Source organism: Parastagonospora nodorum (genome assembly GCF_000146915.1).
Source record: "Parastagonospora nodorum SN15 chromosome Unknown scaffold_16, whole genome shotgun sequence".
NCBI lineage: Eukaryota > Fungi > Ascomycota > Dothideomycetes > Pleosporales > Phaeosphaeriaceae > Parastagonospora > Parastagonospora nodorum.
Window position 1 is genome coordinate 133,025 of NW_001884564.1, and position 18,105 is coordinate 151,129.

The 18,105-nt window shown below is 53.8% G+C and overlaps 10 protein-coding genes across 10 annotated transcripts; 4 read left to right on the forward strand and 6 right to left on the reverse strand.

Moving 5' to 3' along the window:
• Positions 1-350: 350 nt before the first annotated feature.
• SNOG_09982 (hypothetical protein) lies at positions 351-2,924 on the forward strand (the record flags this gene model as incomplete). Its single annotated transcript, XM_001800214.1, has 3 exons — positions 351-852; positions 1,233-2,560; positions 2,667-2,924. The coding sequence occupies 3 exons, from the start codon at positions 351-353 to the stop codon at positions 2,922-2,924; spliced, it is 2,088 nt and encodes a 695-aa protein (XP_001800266.1).
• A 75-nt stretch (positions 2,925-2,999) lies between these two features.
• On the reverse strand, positions 3,000-4,118 carry SNOG_09983 (hypothetical protein; the record flags this gene model as incomplete). Its single annotated transcript, XM_001800215.1, has 1 exon — positions 3,000-4,118. One exon carries the CDS (start codon positions 4,116-4,118, stop codon positions 3,000-3,002), a length of 1,119 nt encoding a protein of 372 aa, XP_001800267.1.
• A 471-nt stretch (positions 4,119-4,589) lies between these two features.
• Positions 4,590-6,890, reverse strand: SNOG_09984 (hypothetical protein; the record flags this gene model as incomplete). Its single annotated transcript, XM_001800216.1, has 3 exons — positions 4,590-6,206; positions 6,339-6,745; positions 6,869-6,890. The coding sequence occupies 3 exons, from the start codon at positions 6,888-6,890 to the stop codon at positions 5,139-5,141; spliced, it is 1,497 nt and encodes a 498-aa protein (XP_001800268.1). The 3' UTR covers positions 4,590-5,138.
• A 555-nt stretch (positions 6,891-7,445) lies between these two features.
• On the forward strand, positions 7,446-8,423 carry SNOG_09985 (hypothetical protein; the record flags this gene model as incomplete). Its single annotated transcript, XM_001800217.1, has 2 exons — positions 7,446-7,527; positions 7,743-8,423. 2 exons carry the CDS (start codon positions 7,446-7,448, stop codon positions 8,390-8,392), a joined length of 732 nt encoding a protein of 243 aa, XP_001800269.1. The 3' UTR covers positions 8,393-8,423.
• A 528-nt stretch (positions 8,424-8,951) lies between these two features.
• Positions 8,952-9,530, forward strand: SNOG_09986 (hypothetical protein; the record flags this gene model as incomplete). Its single annotated transcript, XM_001800218.1, has 1 exon — positions 8,952-9,530. One exon carries the CDS (start codon positions 8,952-8,954, stop codon positions 9,528-9,530), a length of 579 nt encoding a protein of 192 aa, XP_001800270.1.
• A 353-nt stretch (positions 9,531-9,883) lies between these two features.
• On the reverse strand, positions 9,884-12,091 carry SNOG_09987 (hypothetical protein; the record flags this gene model as incomplete). Its single annotated transcript, XM_001800219.1, has 2 exons — positions 9,884-11,810; positions 11,979-12,091. 2 exons carry the CDS (start codon positions 12,089-12,091, stop codon positions 9,884-9,886), a joined length of 2,040 nt encoding a protein of 679 aa, XP_001800271.1.
• A 644-nt stretch (positions 12,092-12,735) lies between these two features.
• On the reverse strand, positions 12,736-13,975 carry SNOG_09988 (hypothetical protein). Its single transcript, XM_001800220.1, has one exon. The coding sequence runs from the start codon at positions 13,902-13,904 to the stop codon at positions 12,774-12,776; it is 1,131 nt and encodes a 376-aa protein (XP_001800272.1). The 5' UTR covers positions 13,905-13,975; the 3' UTR covers positions 12,736-12,773.
• Positions 13,976-14,169: 194 nt separating this feature from the next.
• On the reverse strand, positions 14,170-15,513 carry SNOG_09989 (hypothetical protein; the record flags this gene model as incomplete). The annotated part of the gene is made up of 2 exons (XM_001800221.1): positions 14,170-15,355; positions 15,479-15,513. The coding sequence occupies 2 exons, from the start codon at positions 15,511-15,513 to the stop codon at positions 14,170-14,172; spliced, it is 1,221 nt and encodes a 406-aa protein (XP_001800273.1).
• Positions 15,514-16,080: 567 nt separating this feature from the next.
• Positions 16,081-17,407, forward strand: SNOG_09990 (hypothetical protein; the record flags this gene model as incomplete). Its single annotated transcript, XM_001800222.1, has 2 exons — positions 16,081-16,597; positions 16,646-17,407. 2 exons carry the CDS (start codon positions 16,081-16,083, stop codon positions 17,212-17,214), a joined length of 1,086 nt encoding a protein of 361 aa, XP_001800274.1. The 3' UTR covers positions 17,215-17,407.
• Positions 17,408-17,519: 112 nt separating this feature from the next.
• On the reverse strand, positions 17,520-17,868 carry SNOG_09991 (hypothetical protein; the record flags this gene model as incomplete). The annotated part of the gene is made up of 3 exons (XM_001800223.1): positions 17,520-17,605; positions 17,654-17,765; positions 17,821-17,868. The coding sequence occupies 3 exons, from the start codon at positions 17,866-17,868 to the stop codon at positions 17,520-17,522; spliced, it is 246 nt and encodes an 81-aa protein (XP_001800275.1).
• Positions 17,869-18,105: the final 237 nt, after the last annotated feature.

Here is an 18,105-nt window from a genome sequence, read left to right on the forward strand (position 1 = left end):
CGTCGGCCTGGTATGACATGCATAAAGCTCGCAGCCTACTCCGCTTCTTCGTCCTTCTGTACTTCGTTGCACGATTATTCGCTGCAGAATAAAAAAACTGCTCGTGCTTTTTAGGTTCTCTACCAACACGAAATTCACAAGCTCCATCAGCTTGTGCATGTCTCGTCTACCCGGCGATAGCCCACTTACGGAACTCCTACCAAAATGGACGTGTATACAAATTTCTGACCACAAGGTATACTTTCCAACGATTGCACAAATGAATTTCGCCCAAGGCCATGACTAACGGACCAACTCCAGCTTTAACGCTACCGATACTCAAGCGCCATCAATCAATGCCAATCCTCGTCATGACCACACCTCATATACTACGTCTGCCTGTGGAGCTTCACCTAGGCGTGATCGAAATGTTAGAGCTCCAAGATCGTGTCCGACTTGCCTCCGCGAATCGTTACTTCCGCTCGATCACAAAGCCCCCATCACACATCGAGTATCTCAAGGCTGAGGCAGAAAGCTGGGCTAAGGATAGGGACTTGTTTGCGTGTAGCGGCTGTATCCGCTTTCGTCGCTTTCAGGATTTTTCCGACGACATGAAAAAAGGCAAACGTACTCGCGGTGGAGCAGAGGCTGTTAACAGACTGTGTCTCGAGTGCGGAGTCACTCACGGCTTGTACGTCCCTGGAAGCCCCGTAGTGGTATACGGCAGAGTTCACATGCTTTGTGGGATCTGCGGCACGTTTCCCGGCCTCGCAACTCGCCAAAGCCGCTGTGTGGAGTGTGCACCAGCGGCACGGTTTCTTGAAGCAAGCTCGACGAACCCAGTCTTTCGTCGTTATGCACCCCGACATGATGGTACAGTGCGGACCGCACGAGTTGACTTTGACAGGCCGCCGATGGATGAGCTATATGGGAACTGGTTGGACTCCTGAGTACCCTGACGAGCCCACCAACACCTGACAACGCCTTACGCTACATATTTACGAACGATCGAGAGCGCCAACCACTCCTTATGCAATCTCGTTCGAGCCTCACGCAACTATCCTTGATGATCACTCTCACATATCGGTCCACGAACCTACAATGCTGCCATGCTACGCTGCTGTATCTCATACTAGGTATTGGTGTTTGCGATATCGTTCAGTATAGCGTTCGCAATTCATCTACCTGTCCACCTCGTCATGCTCCCCGTCATTATTCACATGATGAACTATGTCCATAAAACTCACAGGTAGGCACTTCATGGCATCTGCTACTGAAATTCAACGTTTCGCAAGAACGCTCTTCACACGTCTACCCACTGGTGCTTCCATACGCACTGCACAAGCTGCTGATCATGGCTCCCACAAGTAGGCTCGCCCATAGAGAATCTGGTGTGCAACCAGAACAGCCTGAACCCAAACGCCCAAAGAACCTGTTGAGGCGCCTCTCGTCAGGCTTCTCTTCGATACTACCAACTATAACCTGGCGCAAAGGCAAATCGAAGAAGCATCACAAACGTTCAACTACAGCACCAGTGCTGGGTCGGGGCTTCACGTATTCCGTTCCACGTGATAACTCGCGTCTGCCAGTCAGCCAGCAAATCCCTGCGCCACAAGTCGACATCCCACAACTTTCCGAGCCCGAAAACCGTTCGTACAATCCAGACACAAATCACTCCTTCCCAAGCATCGAACAAAGACGCTGTGACTTCTGTGGTTCATGTCCGCCTTCAAGCGCAATATCTGCCTTCTCAGCCGCGGACACACCATGCATCCACTGCCAAACCCGAAGTCCATTCTCCTATCTCGCCACTCCGCAAGGCCAGACGAGAAGTGCCTCCGCAAACCCAAACACCCTCGTACAACTCATAGCTAACTCCCCAGCACCGGAGCAAGGCCCGCGCCTCGTGCCCCCCTCCACTGCCTTAAACCGCCTCAATAACCCTCCAGGTACATACTCCCTCCCACACAGCCGCACCCCATCACACGCCCGCCTCCTCCCCTCCTCATCCCCCAGCCGCAGCAGCAGCGGCAGCCGCCCAAAATCCCCGCGCCTGCACCACCTCTCCCTCCTCCCCGGCGCCCAGGCGCACCCCTACGTCCACCGCCGCGAAGTCGACGCACACCTCGCTGCCATAAGCGCCGGCGCGCCTAGTCCTCTACAAAGCAGCATCGATGAAGCGCAGCGTGCGGAGGCGACAAGAAGCGAGTATCAGGATTTCTCACGCACGGTGTTCTATGGCACGACAACTACATCGGCGAGGGTGTGGAGGGCGGAGAGCGGGGAGGTTAGGCGGGAGGTTAGGGTGCAAGGGAGAGTACATGTGCAGGATGAGAGGGGGAGTCAGGGTGAAACAGAGGCGGCTCCGATAGTCAACGGTATGAGACTGGAACTTCGGGGTGGAAGCGGAGGGCCGAGATTGAGAGGTGGTGGCGGACCTTCGTTTGAGGCAGAGTGTGGTCTTGAAGCACTGGAGCATGAGGCAATGCCCGTCCCGTGTCTCAGAGGCGGCGCTGGTGATCGAGTTCGTATCCCACATACGCTCTACTGGCTCGCCGGCGGCACGGGTAGGCCCGTCACAGTTAGTAGTTGGAATAAAGACAAGGGGAAGAAGAGACAGGGTGGGTTGTTGGGGAGGGTGATGTATGGGGCGAGGAGCGGGCAGGAGTATGGCTATTGCGAAGAAGATATTCCGGGGAAGTGATGGGAGTATGAAGAGTGGTAAAGCGACGTTTGGGTCGGGCAGTGTGCGAGGTGTGCCTGTTCAGGAGCAGGTACCTGTGACAGCGGAACAAGCTGTCCCGGCGGTGGTTCCATTGCCGGAGACACCTGCTGTAGAAGTTGGCGACGCTGAGGTGCAAGCAGAGGTTGTTGAAGAGGCGGTACAAGAGAATGCAGGCCAAGCGGCGACAGGTGAGAACGTAGGAGATGCAGCGAGAAGTTGATAGTAATTCTTTTCATACTAGCAACATACCCCTTACCATTCTATTTCTCAAACTCCATATGTCCAAATATGTAAATCAGCTCATCAACCCTTCAACCTGCTCCCCACTAATCTTCGTCTTAACTCCCGGCCTTTTCCCCGCTGCTTTCTTCTTCCCTCCCCCTCCACCCCCTCCACCCTGACTCTCCACCGCCGCCTCATGTTCGATATTCTTCACCGCCCTCGAAATCGCCACACTATACCCGCCAATCCACTCTCCCCAGCTCTTCTTCTCCCCCTCATCAGCATGTATGACTTCCATCGACGAGCTAACAGACCTCGGAGCGGGCCTTGGCTTCGATGATGATGGGGATGAAGCAACCGCAGCCCTTCTTTGTTCCAGAAAACTCCTCGCAACATTCTGCGCCGCACTCACGCCGGATTGGATGTGTTTTACATCGTCGACGCTGACAGACGCGGGGAGCGGGATGCGGTAGGAGCCGGAGAGGGTTACGTGTCTCCCATTCGCACTCGTGCTCGCTGTGTCGTCGCGCGGGATGTCTTCTACATCATCATCCTCGTCTGCCCCTTTCGACACACGCTTCCCACGCGGTCGAAACGCGGCTAAATCCTGTCTCGCAGTTTCCAGCTCGCCTTCTAGGCGCACGAGTTCATCTACGCCTTCGTCTGCGTCGCCACGGCCAATATCTTCTACCTCGTCATCCTCATCGTCGTCTACTTTGGCTTTGGTAGAGGATAACGTGGGCACTTGCGCTTGACTCGACGCCTTCCTGCCCTTTCCCCGTCGGCGCGGCGAACGCCCTGGTCGATCTAGATTCCCAGACTTATACAGTTCTTCGACTTTGGCTTCGAGGCCGTGGACGCGGGATTTGAGGGCTTCGATTTCGGTAGGCGTGGGCGGTTCGACGACCTTGCTTGTAGAAGCTGGGGTGGTGGGCGTGGGATCTTTGTTGAGCTTCCGGGGTTTGCGACGGGGGGTTTTGGCTGGTGTGTCGGTCGGTAGATCTTGAGCTGGCTTGGGCGTCGGTGTAGGTTTGTTCTTTGCTTCTTTCTCTTTTTCCAAGACAATACCGCCCGCTGAGCCTGCTCGTCCAACTGTCACATCTTGTGTTGTTGTTTTTCGTGATCGAGCTTGCTTGGGTGCTGGCGTTTTGGTCGTCGGATTAGGACCAGGTGATGATGATTTGGATGCCATGACGACTGTAACGTCAGCAAGCTACTCGCGAACAGTGAACAGATCGAGATACTGTTCAGTCCTTCGTCAGTCTTGACAACAATGACACCAGTGAATGTATGTCCTTAAGTGACTGATGGAAACATTTTGGATGAGCTGCTACTCTGATGAAGCTACAAGAGAATGTCTGAATCCTGAAGCACGTATTGCAGTTCAAACAGGAATTCGAGGTTGGACAAGATGCAGGGTCCATCTGACTGACGTATGAGGGGCGAAGGTGCAGGGGTATTCCAGGCGTATCCAAGCGAGCAGGCGGGAGCGATCGCCGTCAACGGTGATCATCAACGGCGATGCGTCGATGACAAGCTGTGATGCTCGTTACTATGATATCGCTGCTCGTAGAGACATGCTGCTAATGTGCTGTTGTTGCAATCAATGCAGTGCTAAATTTTTCACCAATCGAACGCACCCACGTACCAAACATTGCATGAGTGGAGTATGAGTGGAGTGGATAATCTCTTCAGCAAGCTATCTAGTTGCTAAATACATGCCCGAGCACCCTTACGTCTATTTTGAAAGAAACCGTTTGTTGCCGCTCGCCGCAACCTTACCATCAATCACTTCCATCTCTGTACTGCTCTCCATCATGCTACAGCATACGCGTACTGGTAATCGAAAAGATGGCCAACCATATAGATTTTGATCCCAGCGTATATGAAAGAGAGGGGATGCAACGGAAAACCAACAACTTTTGGAATACAGTGTGCATAAGGAAAGCCATGATCGTAAGGAGTCATGGACGCATGGCCATCGATCGTACCGAGGTATTGTGCAGCCAATACAAAAGGGAAGCAGGGCATAAACACGTAATGCAACAATAGTCGAGACCGCCATCGAGGACAAAGGTCGTCCATCGGTTGAACAGACTGCAGTGTCTCATGAAAACTCCATCACGCCGGGAAATGTGCGCGACGTTGCGATCATGCTCGAATATAACCAGGGAAAAAACCGCGAACAAGTCAGGTGTCAATGCGTGTCCACCTAAGATGCAATTGCACGAGTTGGAGGTCCACCGCGGCGGCCCTGAGTCTTCTTGGGCTTCGCTACCGTACTCCAGCCATCTTCGTCCAATTTCTCGGTTGTGCTGCCTTCGGCGGCAGGCGACGCATCGTCCTTACGTCTCCAAGCTCCAGCTGACTTCGGGGGGTCACGGACAACCTCTTGGGGCTTCACGGCCTTGTCGTCCACAATCTCGCCCTCGGCATCCTCGTCCTGGCCTGCGGCGGTGCCCTCCTCGTTCTCTCGCTGAAGAATCTCGAAGTTCGCCTTTGGCTTCTCCTCAGATGGAGACTTCGCCTTGTCAGCAGGTGCTGCGTCTTTGGCGGCGGCGGCCTTCTCGGCTTCCTTGGCCTTCCTCTCTTCACGAGCCTTGTCGTCAGCCTCCTTCTTTTGTCGCAACTCAAGCTGCTTCTTCTCTTCGATCTCCTTCTCGCGAGCTGCTGTGTCGATGGGGCGAGCTGCGCCGAAGGGGTTGGGCTTGTTGGATGAAGAAGCTGCCTCTGCTTGTGGCTGGGCCTCAGAGACTGTTCGCTTAGCGAGGTTGAGCCTTGGGCGGCCGGCAGGCGCAGCAGCTGCGGGCGCAGGGGAAGATGGCGTGCTGCCATCCGGAGTGCCTGTAGGGGATGCGGATGCGGGAGCATCTGGGCGCATCTTAGTGCGCCACTGGCTGTCCTGATCAGCCGCAGTGGGTGCTCTCTCTACGGGAGGCGGTCGCTCTGATGGCTGGAACTCGCGACGGGGTCCACGAGAGCCGCTGTCCTCGCGTCCTTCACCCCAGGCGGGGGATTGCCTGTGCTCACGGGCACCACCCTGGAAGCTCGGTTGCCTGCCTTCTCTTGCCATGGCATTTGGTGCTGCTGCTGCCGGAGAGAGAGGGCCCTTGCGCTCCCAGTTGCCGAAGTCGCGCTCCTTTCCGTCGCCGGCGAAGGGAGCGCAGTGTGCTGCGGCGTTCGCCCCGGTCGCTGCCTGCGTCGGAGGCAGCATCGTAACCACCACCGCCACGGCTGAAGCCAGCACCGCGGTCAGATGTGCGTCGCTGGCCGGGAAGATCTGGTAGGGGTCCCTTTCGGGTCCAGTCGGTGATTTCTCTGGCCTCGGAGCGGCCCTCTTTGGCTACGGTGATGTCAGCATGAGACTACCCTAGGTGAAAGGCGTGTGCGTACGAGGTTCGGCAACGCTAACCCTGACATTTCTGCCCTGGAACTGCGTGCCAGACAATGCGAGGGCCTTCTTCAGGCCATCGACAGAGCCAAATTCGACGTACCCGAAACCTTTCGGCTTGCGGTCCAGCTTGTCCTCGACAATGCGAACGTTTGTGACTTCGCAGTCAGCGAAGAAGTCGTTCACGTCACCCTCGGTGGCGTCGAAGGACAAGTTGCCCAAGTGGGCGGTGTACGGGGGCTTTGAGGGGAGGGGGAGCTCCTCGCGCATGGCGAATCCACGGTCGGCTATACACATGTCAGCACGTATAGAGAAGGTGCGGCTGCTGCACCCACCAAAGCTGCCTCCGCGGTCTGCTCCAAATCCTCCTCCGCCCGAAGAGCCAAAGGTTGGGCGGTCGCCGCCATAGCCAGAGCTGCTGCCGCCACCTATTGCAGTGTAAGTATATCAACAACTCGGGAAGCGCATCGTGGAATGCGCATGCGTGAAATTACCTCCGCCTAGATACTGTTAGCATACGTGGTTGCAAAAATTGGTGCGAGGCTACTCACGAGGCATTGGCATGTCCTCCATCTCGTCAGCCCATGATCCAAGAGCTACATTCTGTCAGTCTTCTGCGTGCGCAAAGCGGGGCCGGATTCGCGTACATTGGTCGCCTAGGAAGTCTCCCAGGGACATCTTCTCTTGCTTCTTCTTGGGCGCTGCACGCAAAAACCGTCAGCCATGTCGTCTTCAAATTTGTCGCTGCACGGCGCGGGGCAAAAAAAGCCGCCTGGGAGGCGCGGCCTGGCTGTCCCGCGCCGAAGAAAGGCTGCATACCCATGATTGCGGTTTTGGTGGGCAACGCGCAGTGAATTTCCGCGCGCTGTCGTGGTAGGTATAGAGAGCGGTCTCTTGCTCTCGGTCGCTGTAGTGGGTGGTTGTGGGGTGGAGTCGGTGCGTGGGCAAGGTCCACCAGTTTTCGGGAAATGTGCTAAACACTGCTTTTCGTTGGGTGCCCGCTTAGTCACCGCCTACATCATTTTGCCTCGAGATCCCGACTCTCCGACACCGAATCCAACCTCACCTCTAGGTAGTCTAACGCCAGCGAAACATTTTCCTGCTGCCGGTTGCTTCAATGAACGAGCAATGACCAAGCGGTACGACCCGGAGCAGGTCACCCATCCCCTCGATGTAGCACAATCAGCCGCCTCTGTTGGTGTCGCAACTGGTATGTGCGATTTAGTCTTAGTGCTTCCATTATTGTACATGTTCTTCTTTATTCAGATTGCTCGATAAACGAGGCCTAAGGTGTGGACGCCATGGTTGCCTCTGCTTCTCGAGTCTAACCCTTTCTGCTGCCGAGTCATATCACGTGTAGCCCAGGTCTCGAAGTGCGCAGCACAACACCGATTCAATCACAGACCAAAAGGCTAACCATACTAGCTGTCCCGGGACTTGCCATAGGCTCCTTCTACGGAACCCTCAAAACGACGACTCCCGTCCTCTTCTCCATCGCCTCAGGCGCACAATGCTTCGCCATAGGCACCACCTTCTGGACAGCCAGGACCGCCATTCTCAACCAAGATGGCCTGCAAAACTGGTGGAACTTCACCCGTGGCGTCCCATTGATCGCTCGTAATGACCAGAGCCCTTCTCTTTCAGACAAGGTCCGCGCCTCAACCATTGCCGGCGCATTCACCGGCATCAGTCTAGGTCTACTTCTCCGGGGTCCGCGCAACGTCGTCCCCGGCACCATCATGTTCACCCTTTTCGGCTGGGGCGGGCAAAAAGGCTATAATTTCCTCGACAAACGCAACTCGCAGGAACTCCGGGAGCAAGCGCAGCTCAAAGCCTTGGCCGAGGATAGACCGAAGGAGACGCTTATGCAGAAGTTTGCGAAGAGCAAGTGGAGCCCCATGAGTGTGTTGACAGACGAGCAGTATGAAGAGATGCTGCAGGAGAAGTTGCTGAAGGTTGAGGCGGACATTGCGATCATTGATGAGAGGATTGAAGCAGTGAAGAAGATGGCGATCGAAGAGGAGGGGCAGCGTGCGCTGAGAGAGCAAGAGGAGAGGGCGCGGGAGAAAAGGTAATTGTCGTTGATACCAGTGAACTTCTTACACCCATCTCTCGCACATCTCCCACCTTGCTGATACCACGTTCACAACCTCCGGCCGAGTGCTTCTGATTCTATTACATCGAGCTCATTTATGTCTCTATTACTCCTCATGATTTCTCCCGTTCCCCGCTCCATATGAACAACATCCAATTTCAGGCGTTTCGGTCATCCAGTGCCTCTATCCACACCTATCTCACACTGATATGTCAGCCCAGCCAGCCATTCTATTACGCATGAGTGCATCCCAGCTACGGCACCGAGAAATCGACATCGGAATTGTAAAACTCAAAGTCGACGGGTTTTCGGGCATAACACGACGTTACTCTTTTTGCTAGGGCGCTGGGCTTAGGGAATTTATATCTTTTTTTGCGGGTGCGGAGGAGTAGGAGGACTGCGCAGCGCTGCTAAACGTCTGCCTAGTATTAAGGTTTGAATTTCCTTCAAGCATAAATCAGGCTGCCGCCTTCATGCCCCGGTATGTACTTCTAAGGTTCCTCATCCACCACGCCGCAGAACACCACATTTCTCCCATAATGCCCCTCACCACAACAGCAAACTCACCACCGTTATACCCCGACGAACCGTTCGCATACCCAACGCGGCTGCGGATAAAGTCTCATTATGGCTACAACGTATACCAACTCTACGCCTACCCCAAGCCACGCCCTAAGGAAACAATCGTGCAGCTCCAAACCACGATACCGGCTCTCGTCACACACATCCTCGGCCGCACATGGCACGACGAATTGAATGGAGATGACTTCCTCTCCGTGCTGCAGCCAAATTGGACGGAAAGCGACGAGCATGACGTCGCACTGCGCATCTTCCGCGCCGGCGGCGCCCTCCTGTCGAACGCCTTCGCAAACGGCCAATTGTGGTTATTCGACGACGGTTTCCGTCACTGGTATGCCGCCGAGCAGCAAAAGAAGTACATCTTTGGCTGGCCCGACGGCGGCGGAGTATGGGTGTTGCATCTCCCGCCACTGCCCCCAATGCGCATCGCTGGAAGAATGTCGGGAATGGTGTATGAAGATGAGAGGTGTCAACCTGGAGATTACGGGAGATTTCACTATAATAACGCATGCGATGGGTCTTCATTCCACGGTAAGTAGGGCATTAAATCTGTTGCAGTGTGGTTCACGTACACTGATCATCATATGTTGAGGGTGAAAGCCCATCGAATGTCACAGTGTCTGCGCACTGGAACATCAATCATGAATTTAGCAGTTTATTCTTCTTCGGCTTTTCCCATCATCTATTCGTTAAGTAGGCACCTTCCTAGAAATTATGTAAGCCCAAACGCCCTTCCCGAAGATGTCCGATCTATTTGCTCCAAATCTTAATCCCAATCTCGTTACATCTTCCACCGAACTCGCAAGATCCATCTCATCCAACACATCACTGAAAACATCCTCTCTCCATTCGCTTTCTTCTTCTCACCGGAAATGCTCTCCCAGCTCGCCATCTACTCGGCTGCCTTGCGAGCATGCTCCGAGCCAGTTTGTTGTGGCGTCATCTTGGGAGCACGAGCGCGAGTACGAGCCTTTGGTCGTGACTGGGGAGGAGTACTCTGTTGAGACTGCTGAGCGTTCCAGTACTGGGCATCATCGTAATCGCCCTGCTTCGGCATCTGTGGCGTCTGTTGTGACTGACGAGAAGCCCGATGTTCATTCCATTTCTGCTGAGCGGTTCTGAAGGCAGGGTTGTCTTGATCAAACTGCTTCGGCATCTGCGGCGCCGGGCATGCCGCTCGCCTCTGCTCTTCTTGTTGGTGAACATGTAGCTTGAACTGTTTGGCCTTGATTTGCTGTTCATAAATCTCCTGCTGCATCTCCTGTGCGGCCTCTTGGGATTTCTGCTCAGCCTTCATCTGCTTCTTAACCTCTGCCGCGCAGTCCGCAACAGCCTGAGCCCAAAACGGGCCTTCAGGGCTTCCGACGCGTCGCGCACCGTTGGCCGTTACGTCTTCATTTGGAACAGTTAGATCAGCATAAAAGTATTCAAATAACGGTTCCGTCTTCGCTTTCAGCTCTGTCTGATGGAATCCAAAGCCGTAGTCCTCACAATACCAGACTGAATTCTCGACGTGCCAGCGGAAGACGTAGGACGCCTCTGGTGTTACGTAAAGCCACACGCCCTTCACTGGAATGGATACAAAGAGGTGCTTGATTGGGGTCTCCCCCCAGGTGTGAGGGTTCTGCAATTCCTCGCCACGGAAGAAAAATGTGTCTCGTATGGCAGTATTGCGGTCGAAGCCTTGTTGAGTAGCAGGACTGCCTCGGCCTGGTGGAGGCATAGTCAGGTACTCCTGATCAGCTGCATTCATATCTGCCACCGTCCGAAAGACTAGATCCTTGTAGGTGTCGTGCTCGTGGGGTGGAAGGTCAGTCTCGCGCTCGTCCTTGACCTTTTCGATCTGAGGAGGTATACCGCCAGGCTTGCGTGTTCGATCGCGAGCCTCTTGTGCGATACGCATTCCCTCATTCTGTGCAGCGGTAGTGCGAATGAAGATGGATTGGATGTCGGCGTCGGTGGTGCTTGGAGCTGAAGCAGCGACTCCTGAGTCCTCTTCAAGAGAAACTGATGAGATCTTCTCATTGATCGGCGTCTCGTACGTTGTCAAAACCTCTTCCACAATCTTTGTTGCAGCAGATGTCGAAGTCTGGTCAACAGGAGGAGCGGTAATGGTGAGGGTCTCTGCAGAGACCAGGCTGGCGGTCTTCTGTTTCCGCTGCTTCTTACCGGCACGATGCTTGCGGTTGTTCTTCTTGGGCTGTCCATCCATGTTCTGCTCAACTGAAGCGACGGGTAAAACCTCATTGGTTACTGTCTTTCGCTCAACTGGCAGACCCTCGGTGATTGCAACCTTCCGCGTGAAGGAACTTGAATACTCCATGCCGTCGACCTGTACTCCTGCATTGGCATAAGCAGGCGTCGGTGTCTCGGTAAAAATGGTCTCGGCTCGAGTGGCCGACTTCTCGACAATCTCGGTCTTGATGATGTAGTAATGGACAGACTTCTCCACCTCCTTGATGACATCGCGGTTAACGTACTTGATCACCTCGCGGTCGACATAATTAACAACTTCGCGGTCGAGGTACTTGACAGCCTCGCGGTCAACAAACTGGACAACTTCTCGATCGACATATTTGACGACCTCGTGGTAGACAGGTTTCTCAACCTCCTTGAGAACCTCGCGATCAACATATTCAACAACATCCCGAACCTCCATCTCTCGTTTCCACTGAAACCGGAAAGCAGACAAATCCAAGACTTGCTCCAGTCCGATCGTCGGCAGAATGAGAGGAATCAGGAGGGCGACACCAGCCATCCCCATAACAACCGGAGCAATGAGGTTCTTGTCGATGAGTCCGAGGATGGAGAGTGCAAGGCTGCCATATAGCATATGCTCATGGCGAATGACAATACAATCGTTTTTCTTCTCCGGCCGATCTGATGGCTGTAGTTTATCTGCATGCTTATTAGGACATGTCCCCGAGATCATTGTGAGTGATGATAGGATACCTTGATCGTTTTCCGAGCTATATCCCGAATCGCACAGCTTCGGGGAGGACTTGGATGCTGAGCGCGCGTGCTCGATCGCATTGCCAAAGGGCAGCGCGACCAAGTCGGCGAGGTTGAGGAGTGATCGAGCCATAACAAGACCTGGCATGATTGAATGGTTTAGGTACTTTCGTAGATAGGGGTATGCTAAAGATGTAGATGGTGCTTGTGAAAGTCAGTTGTCAACGGAGTGGTTGATTCGGAACTTCCAGGCGAGGTGGTGGGAAGAGAGTTTGTATGGCAGGGCGTGATGGACTTTGTAGTATCAGGAGGGAGAGAGTGGATAGAGGATTTGTACGCTAGCGAGAGGCTCTGGGCTCGTGAGTGATTGCATGGGAGACTGCGCGGCCTGAATGACGGACTTTATGGGTCTGCTGTGAAAGGCTGATGTTGTGAAAAGAAGTGCTCACTGCCAGAGCGTTCGTATAGATGCCCCAAGCAGGCGGCCCAGGGTATTTCGATCCCCTTATTCACTTTCCAAGAACACTGCTAGACATTGTGTATATATACCTGACGTGATGACGGAAAAGGACCAGATGAAGATGCTGCACTTTTGGGCACTGAGAGCCGTACTACTGCGTGCTGTTGAATGCTCTAACTTCTCCATTCGATTAATACTCGCTCAGTGATTGTCCTTACTCTACAGAGGTTTGTACATCTCGGTATAGATCGTGGAAATAACAAAGGGCCAGCTTGTGTGTAAAATGGAAGTGAGGAAATGCAGAGCAATAACACTTTAAAGAATACTTACGATCGACAAACAACAATTGTATAAGGATGTATAGTTGGTTCTAGGTGTTCTTTGCGCCCTTCTCCTTTTCCTCCTGTATCTTCCTCCTCTGCTTCTCCCTCTCCTCCACCCCAATATTAATATTAAAATGCTTCCCTCGAATTTCTTCATACATCTTTCCCGCCGTCACCCCGCTCAACGGCTTCTCCCACTTCCCCGTAACCTCCGTCTCTAACTCCTCAGACTCAATAACAACCGGCTCATGCGCCCTCAGCACAAACACAATGCTGTACCGATACCTCTTCTCCATGTCACCATTTGTAGGTGCCGGTGCACCATAACTCACAACCCTATGCCCGCCCGCCGCATATCTCCCATTACTCAGCCTCTCCAACTGTCGGCCAACGAGCATACTCGCACCCTGCATTCCCGCTCTTTGCACCTCGCGCTCAACGTCGAACCAGCCCTTGCCGTCCCAAACTTCTAACCCCGGTACGTTTCCCACCACAACGCTCAACAATCCCAAATCACTATGCGCCTCCGCAACAACCTTCTCCTCCCACCCCTCGTACCGAAACAACCTCAACATCGTCGCCGTCTTCGCCGCATCCGTCGCCTGCAAAACTGCACACGGGCCAACGAAGCGCGTCAAACTATCCGTCTGCTGCGCCAGACTCGTTTCAACACGCGATAGAGTGGATGTGAGATACGCGCCCATCAAATCCCAATACCTCTTCGCCGGCCCGAGGAGGATGTCAGGACAATACTCCAGGCTGCGCAGGGTGATGAATTCTTTCTCGCCGGGAATGCTGGACCAGCCTTCTTCGGAGCCGAGTTTGTGCTTCCATTGCGCTTTTGTTGCGTCGGGTAAGTTGAAGAAGGCTTGGCTGGCGGCGAAGAGATCCTCATATGCGGTCTGGAGAGGGTGTGGGCCAGGGGCGTCTGGGACTGATGAGGGTTGCGGGAATGTTATTGTTGTCCAGCCGAGGGGTGGGAGGGTCTGTTGGTGTTCTGGGAGGACTAGGGGGAGGGGAGAGGGGATCAAGGGCGGGCGAGATTCTTGACTTGTTGTGGGCTGTGGATGGTCTTTGGAGCCTGTGGTTTTACTGCTCTTTTTGGATCGGAAGCGCGAGATGAGGTTTGATATTGAGAAGCCTTGTTCTGAAGACTTGGTGGGGAGGATGACGGACATGGTCACCCTAGCACTTTCGTCGCAGAATTACGCAGAGATCAGTGTAGAATCCGAATGAAGGGTGCGTGTGAATTAGCAAAAACGTTCGACTTATTAGGACTGATATGTGATGTTGTCGTCTTCATCTCATGTATGGGCTCATGACGTCGGGCTCAGCCACACTAGCACAGCCCCGCCGGTCAGCAACTAGGTAATTCAAGGCGACCACCAAAATCCCGCCAATACTAACAGCAAGTGAACTTGATATTACTTTGTAGACTACAATCTAGTCTAACTCCTCCTGTGCTTTTTCGACCCAGCTCTTCTTCATCTTCTCCCCACGACCCCATAGCGCCTCTTTACGCTCTACGAACCAGTCGTGCACCACAGGCTCAACTCTGACTACTTGCCCATCGACATCAACACCAAATTGCGTTCCTTCCTTGTAGAACCCGCCTTCTGTACTGACCCTCATGGACGTCATGTTCTCGATCCTACAAGTCGCAAGACCTACGTTACCAATCGCCGCAACGATCCTCCCCGTCGGCCTGCCCTTGCTCAAAGCCCCCGTGTCGTCGAGGGTCCTGATATCCATCCCCGGCTGAGGCTGCGGTGCAAATGATGGGTTGACGGGTGCTTGTGGGTCCGCTGCACCTGCACCGCCGGCGTGGAAGCGAACTGGTAATATGCGCTTCCTCACCACGCCTGTGTGTTTCGTGCGAATGGTGAGTTCTTGGCCGATATAGCATCCTTTTTTGAAATCTATGCCGCTGCTTAGGTCGATATTGGCTTCCATGGGCAGCGTGCTGTAGGGCGGCATTTCTGCTGACCCTTCTGGTACGCCGTGTATATACCGCTGAATGTCGTAGAACTTGGTGTCTACAGGTTGCATGTCCCGCGCAATCGTTTCGCGATCCGCATTCGCCAGGTACCTATACATACCCGGCGCGCGCGGATCCTGCAGTCCAGCAATCTCGCCCCAGTCCTTGACTTGTTTGTGCGCGTCACCCCAAGCTGCCCAGACCTTTATGCCGTCTCGTCCTTCAGCTGGTACGTGGCTGATTGTGAGCTTGTGGCGGAGTTTGTGACGCTTCAGGTGCAACATCAGGGCGTTGGCTTGGCCGGCGTCGACTTCGATGTAGCATGCCCAGTGCCCTTGTTGCGCGATCAGCTCGGGCCATACCCAGATGAATACATCGCATATCACGCGGCCGCGCGCGTCGAGGAAGGCGGCATAGAATGGCGAGACGCGGGTTGCGTCGTGGGTTATGAGACCGTGTAGGAACTTGGATGCTGTGGGGCCGGAGAGGAATATGAGGCTGCGATGGGGGAGAGGCGCGATGCCGGATGCGATTGCTTGCGCTGTGGAGGCTTCGGTGAAGTATGATCGTAACGCTGTGGGGAGCCTGGAGAAGCCGTTATGAGTTGCAGATACAGCAATGGGCCGGCGATCGTGTTGCGAACGGCGACATCTGCGTTGCGTAGTGACCTGGAAAGTCTGTGATGACGCAGTTGAGAAAACGCGGGGCGCGGCGACTTTTTTATTGCGTAGCAATCGTGCACCACTTAAGCAGGAATCGCATATATATTTCGACCTTTGCACAGGAGCTGCTAATATGCGGGAAGCCATGTCGAGTTGTGGACGTGTCCGAGATATCACAGTGAAGCTTTGACGAAATGCTGGTGACGTCTCGGTCTTTGCGGATTTAATATTCGAGCTAGTGATTGAGGCTCTCAGAGACTCGGCACGCGTTCCATCTGAATACAACTCAGACTTGACTCAAATCGTGCGGAGATCTGATATTAGCAGTACGCTCTTGTATGCTTGCCTCCAAAATGGTAGCAAGGTGAAGCTTGTATTCTACATGAGCAAGTTCTCCGCGGATAGATTCGTGCATGCGCGGGGACGCGTGCCGGCACTTCAATACCACGGTGCTGAAGATGTTCATGATGAGAAATCATTACGAGCTTTGATCTGATTCGTCATATTGTGTCATCGTCTGGCAGATTTGTAAGGTTGCGAGCTGCCGACGTGAAACTGTCTGGGAAGGACACGTTCACAGCCGCGCAGCGCCAAGAATTCGCCGCTTGCATGGTTCCTGATAGCTCTCGAGCTACCCACCGCCTGCATATCTCGCTTCTCTACAAAACACCTCAAGGCCTCAATTCATACCTGAAGCTTTAGAGAACATACACCATGTTGTTCAAAAACTTAATACCCGCAGCTATTGCGCTTCTTCCCGCGCTCGTCTCCGCCGAAGCAGTCCTCGACCTCACCCCCTCCAACTTTGGCGATGTCGTCCTCAAGTCTGGCAAGCCTGCCCTAGTAGAGTTCTTCGCTCCGTGGTGCGGCCACTGCAAGAACCTCGCTCCCGTCTACGAGGAGCTTGCCACCGTGTTCCAGCACGCCTCGGACAAGGTCACAGTCGCAAAGGTCGACGCCGACCAGCACAAGTCATTGGGCAAGGACTACGGCGTCTCGGGCTTCCCGACGCTCAAGTGGTTCGATGGAAAGAGCAACAAGCCCACCGACTACAACGGCGGACGTGATCTCGAGAGCTTGAGCAAGTTCATCACAGAGAAGACCAGCCTGAAGCCTAAGATCAAGGGCAAGCTCCCCAGCCAGGTTACCTTCCTCGATGACCAAAGCTTCAAGCAGAAGGTCGGAAAGGACCAGGACGTCCTCGTCGCCTTTACTGCCCCATGGTGCGGACGTACGTTTTGCCCACTCTCCAATCTGCTTCACAGCTGACAAATTACAGACTGCAAGACTCTCGCACCCATCTGGGAGACCCTCGCCAACGACTTCGTCAACGAGCCCAGCGTCCTAATCGCCAAGGTCGATGCCGAAGCCGAGAACTCCAAGGCCCTCGCAACCGAGCAGGGCGTCCAGTCTTACCCCACCATCAAGTACTTCAAGAAGGGTAGCACCGAGGCTCTCCCATACGAGGGCGGTCGCTCTGAGAAGGACTTCATCGAGTTCCTCAACACCAACGCCGGCACCCACCGCGCTGTTGGTGGTGGTCTTGACGCTACTGGCGGAACCATCGAAGCCTTCAACACCATTGTCGAGAAGTTCCAGGGCGCATATGCTGATGGCGCTGAGGAGGCGAAGAAGCTGGCCGACACACTCCAGGACAAGTACGCCCAGTACTACGCCAAGGTCTTCCAGAAGGCCGCCGCGAACGAGGGATACGCCCAGAAGGAGTTCAAGAGGCTCCAGGGCTTGATCGGCAAGGGCAACCTTGCGCCTGAGAAGCTCGATGACCTCGTTAGCAGGAGCAACATCCTCAGGCGGTTCTTGGGCAAGGAGGAGAAGAGCGAGTTGTAGATGCTGTCTCTCCCGGCCGACGAGACGATATTGCACATTTAGCGATGGTACTCTTTATGACTAGCCTTGGATACATGGGATATGATGGGATACGTAAAAGCGCAGGTATGATGCAAGTAGATCTTGTGTGATTATGAGAATGATATAGCTTAACAAACGATAAGAACAAACACAAAACTAAACTCATTATTGTCTATACCCTAACGCCAACCTGTATCATGATGTAACACGGCGTGACTAGTATTGCCCAAACGGACGAACCGAAGCATGTATCAATGTCGTTATGCTGCCAACCCCTCTGGTAACTACTTGTCCGAATCAGGGCCTTTGCTACCCTCACCACCTTGAATCGTTGCTTCAAGGTTATCCAGTCTTCGTGACATATCATCCACTACATCTATCAGACACGATTCGTTGTGCAGCAGTCATGTTATCTTACTCTTAGAAAGCAGCTCGCTGCTGATGGTGGAGAACTTGGTGTTGAGTTGGCTTAACAGATCATCGACGACTTGTGCTAGTTCAACAGAGCTGTCTCCGCCATTATTGACAGACTGTATCCGGATCTTAGTGAGGATGTTCCATATTGTTGGTCCTGCATGTACGTACGTTCGCGTCGCTGGTCGCGCGGTCCATGTTTGGTCGTGGTGTTGACATTGTGGATGTGTGGAGTGGTTTGACTAGCGCGTATATTTCTCGTATCGAAAGGAAGTGTCAAGTAATTCAACACAAGCTGTCGTTTATGGTGTACAGGGCTTGTGGTACATGGAAGTGAATACTAAGTTCAGGGCAACCACGTGATGCATGCCGCGGCTTCACGGGCGGTGAGACTAGCGTTCACGCTAGCACTTTTCTGCGCCAAGATTTGGAACTTCTAAGATAATTTTTGGAGCT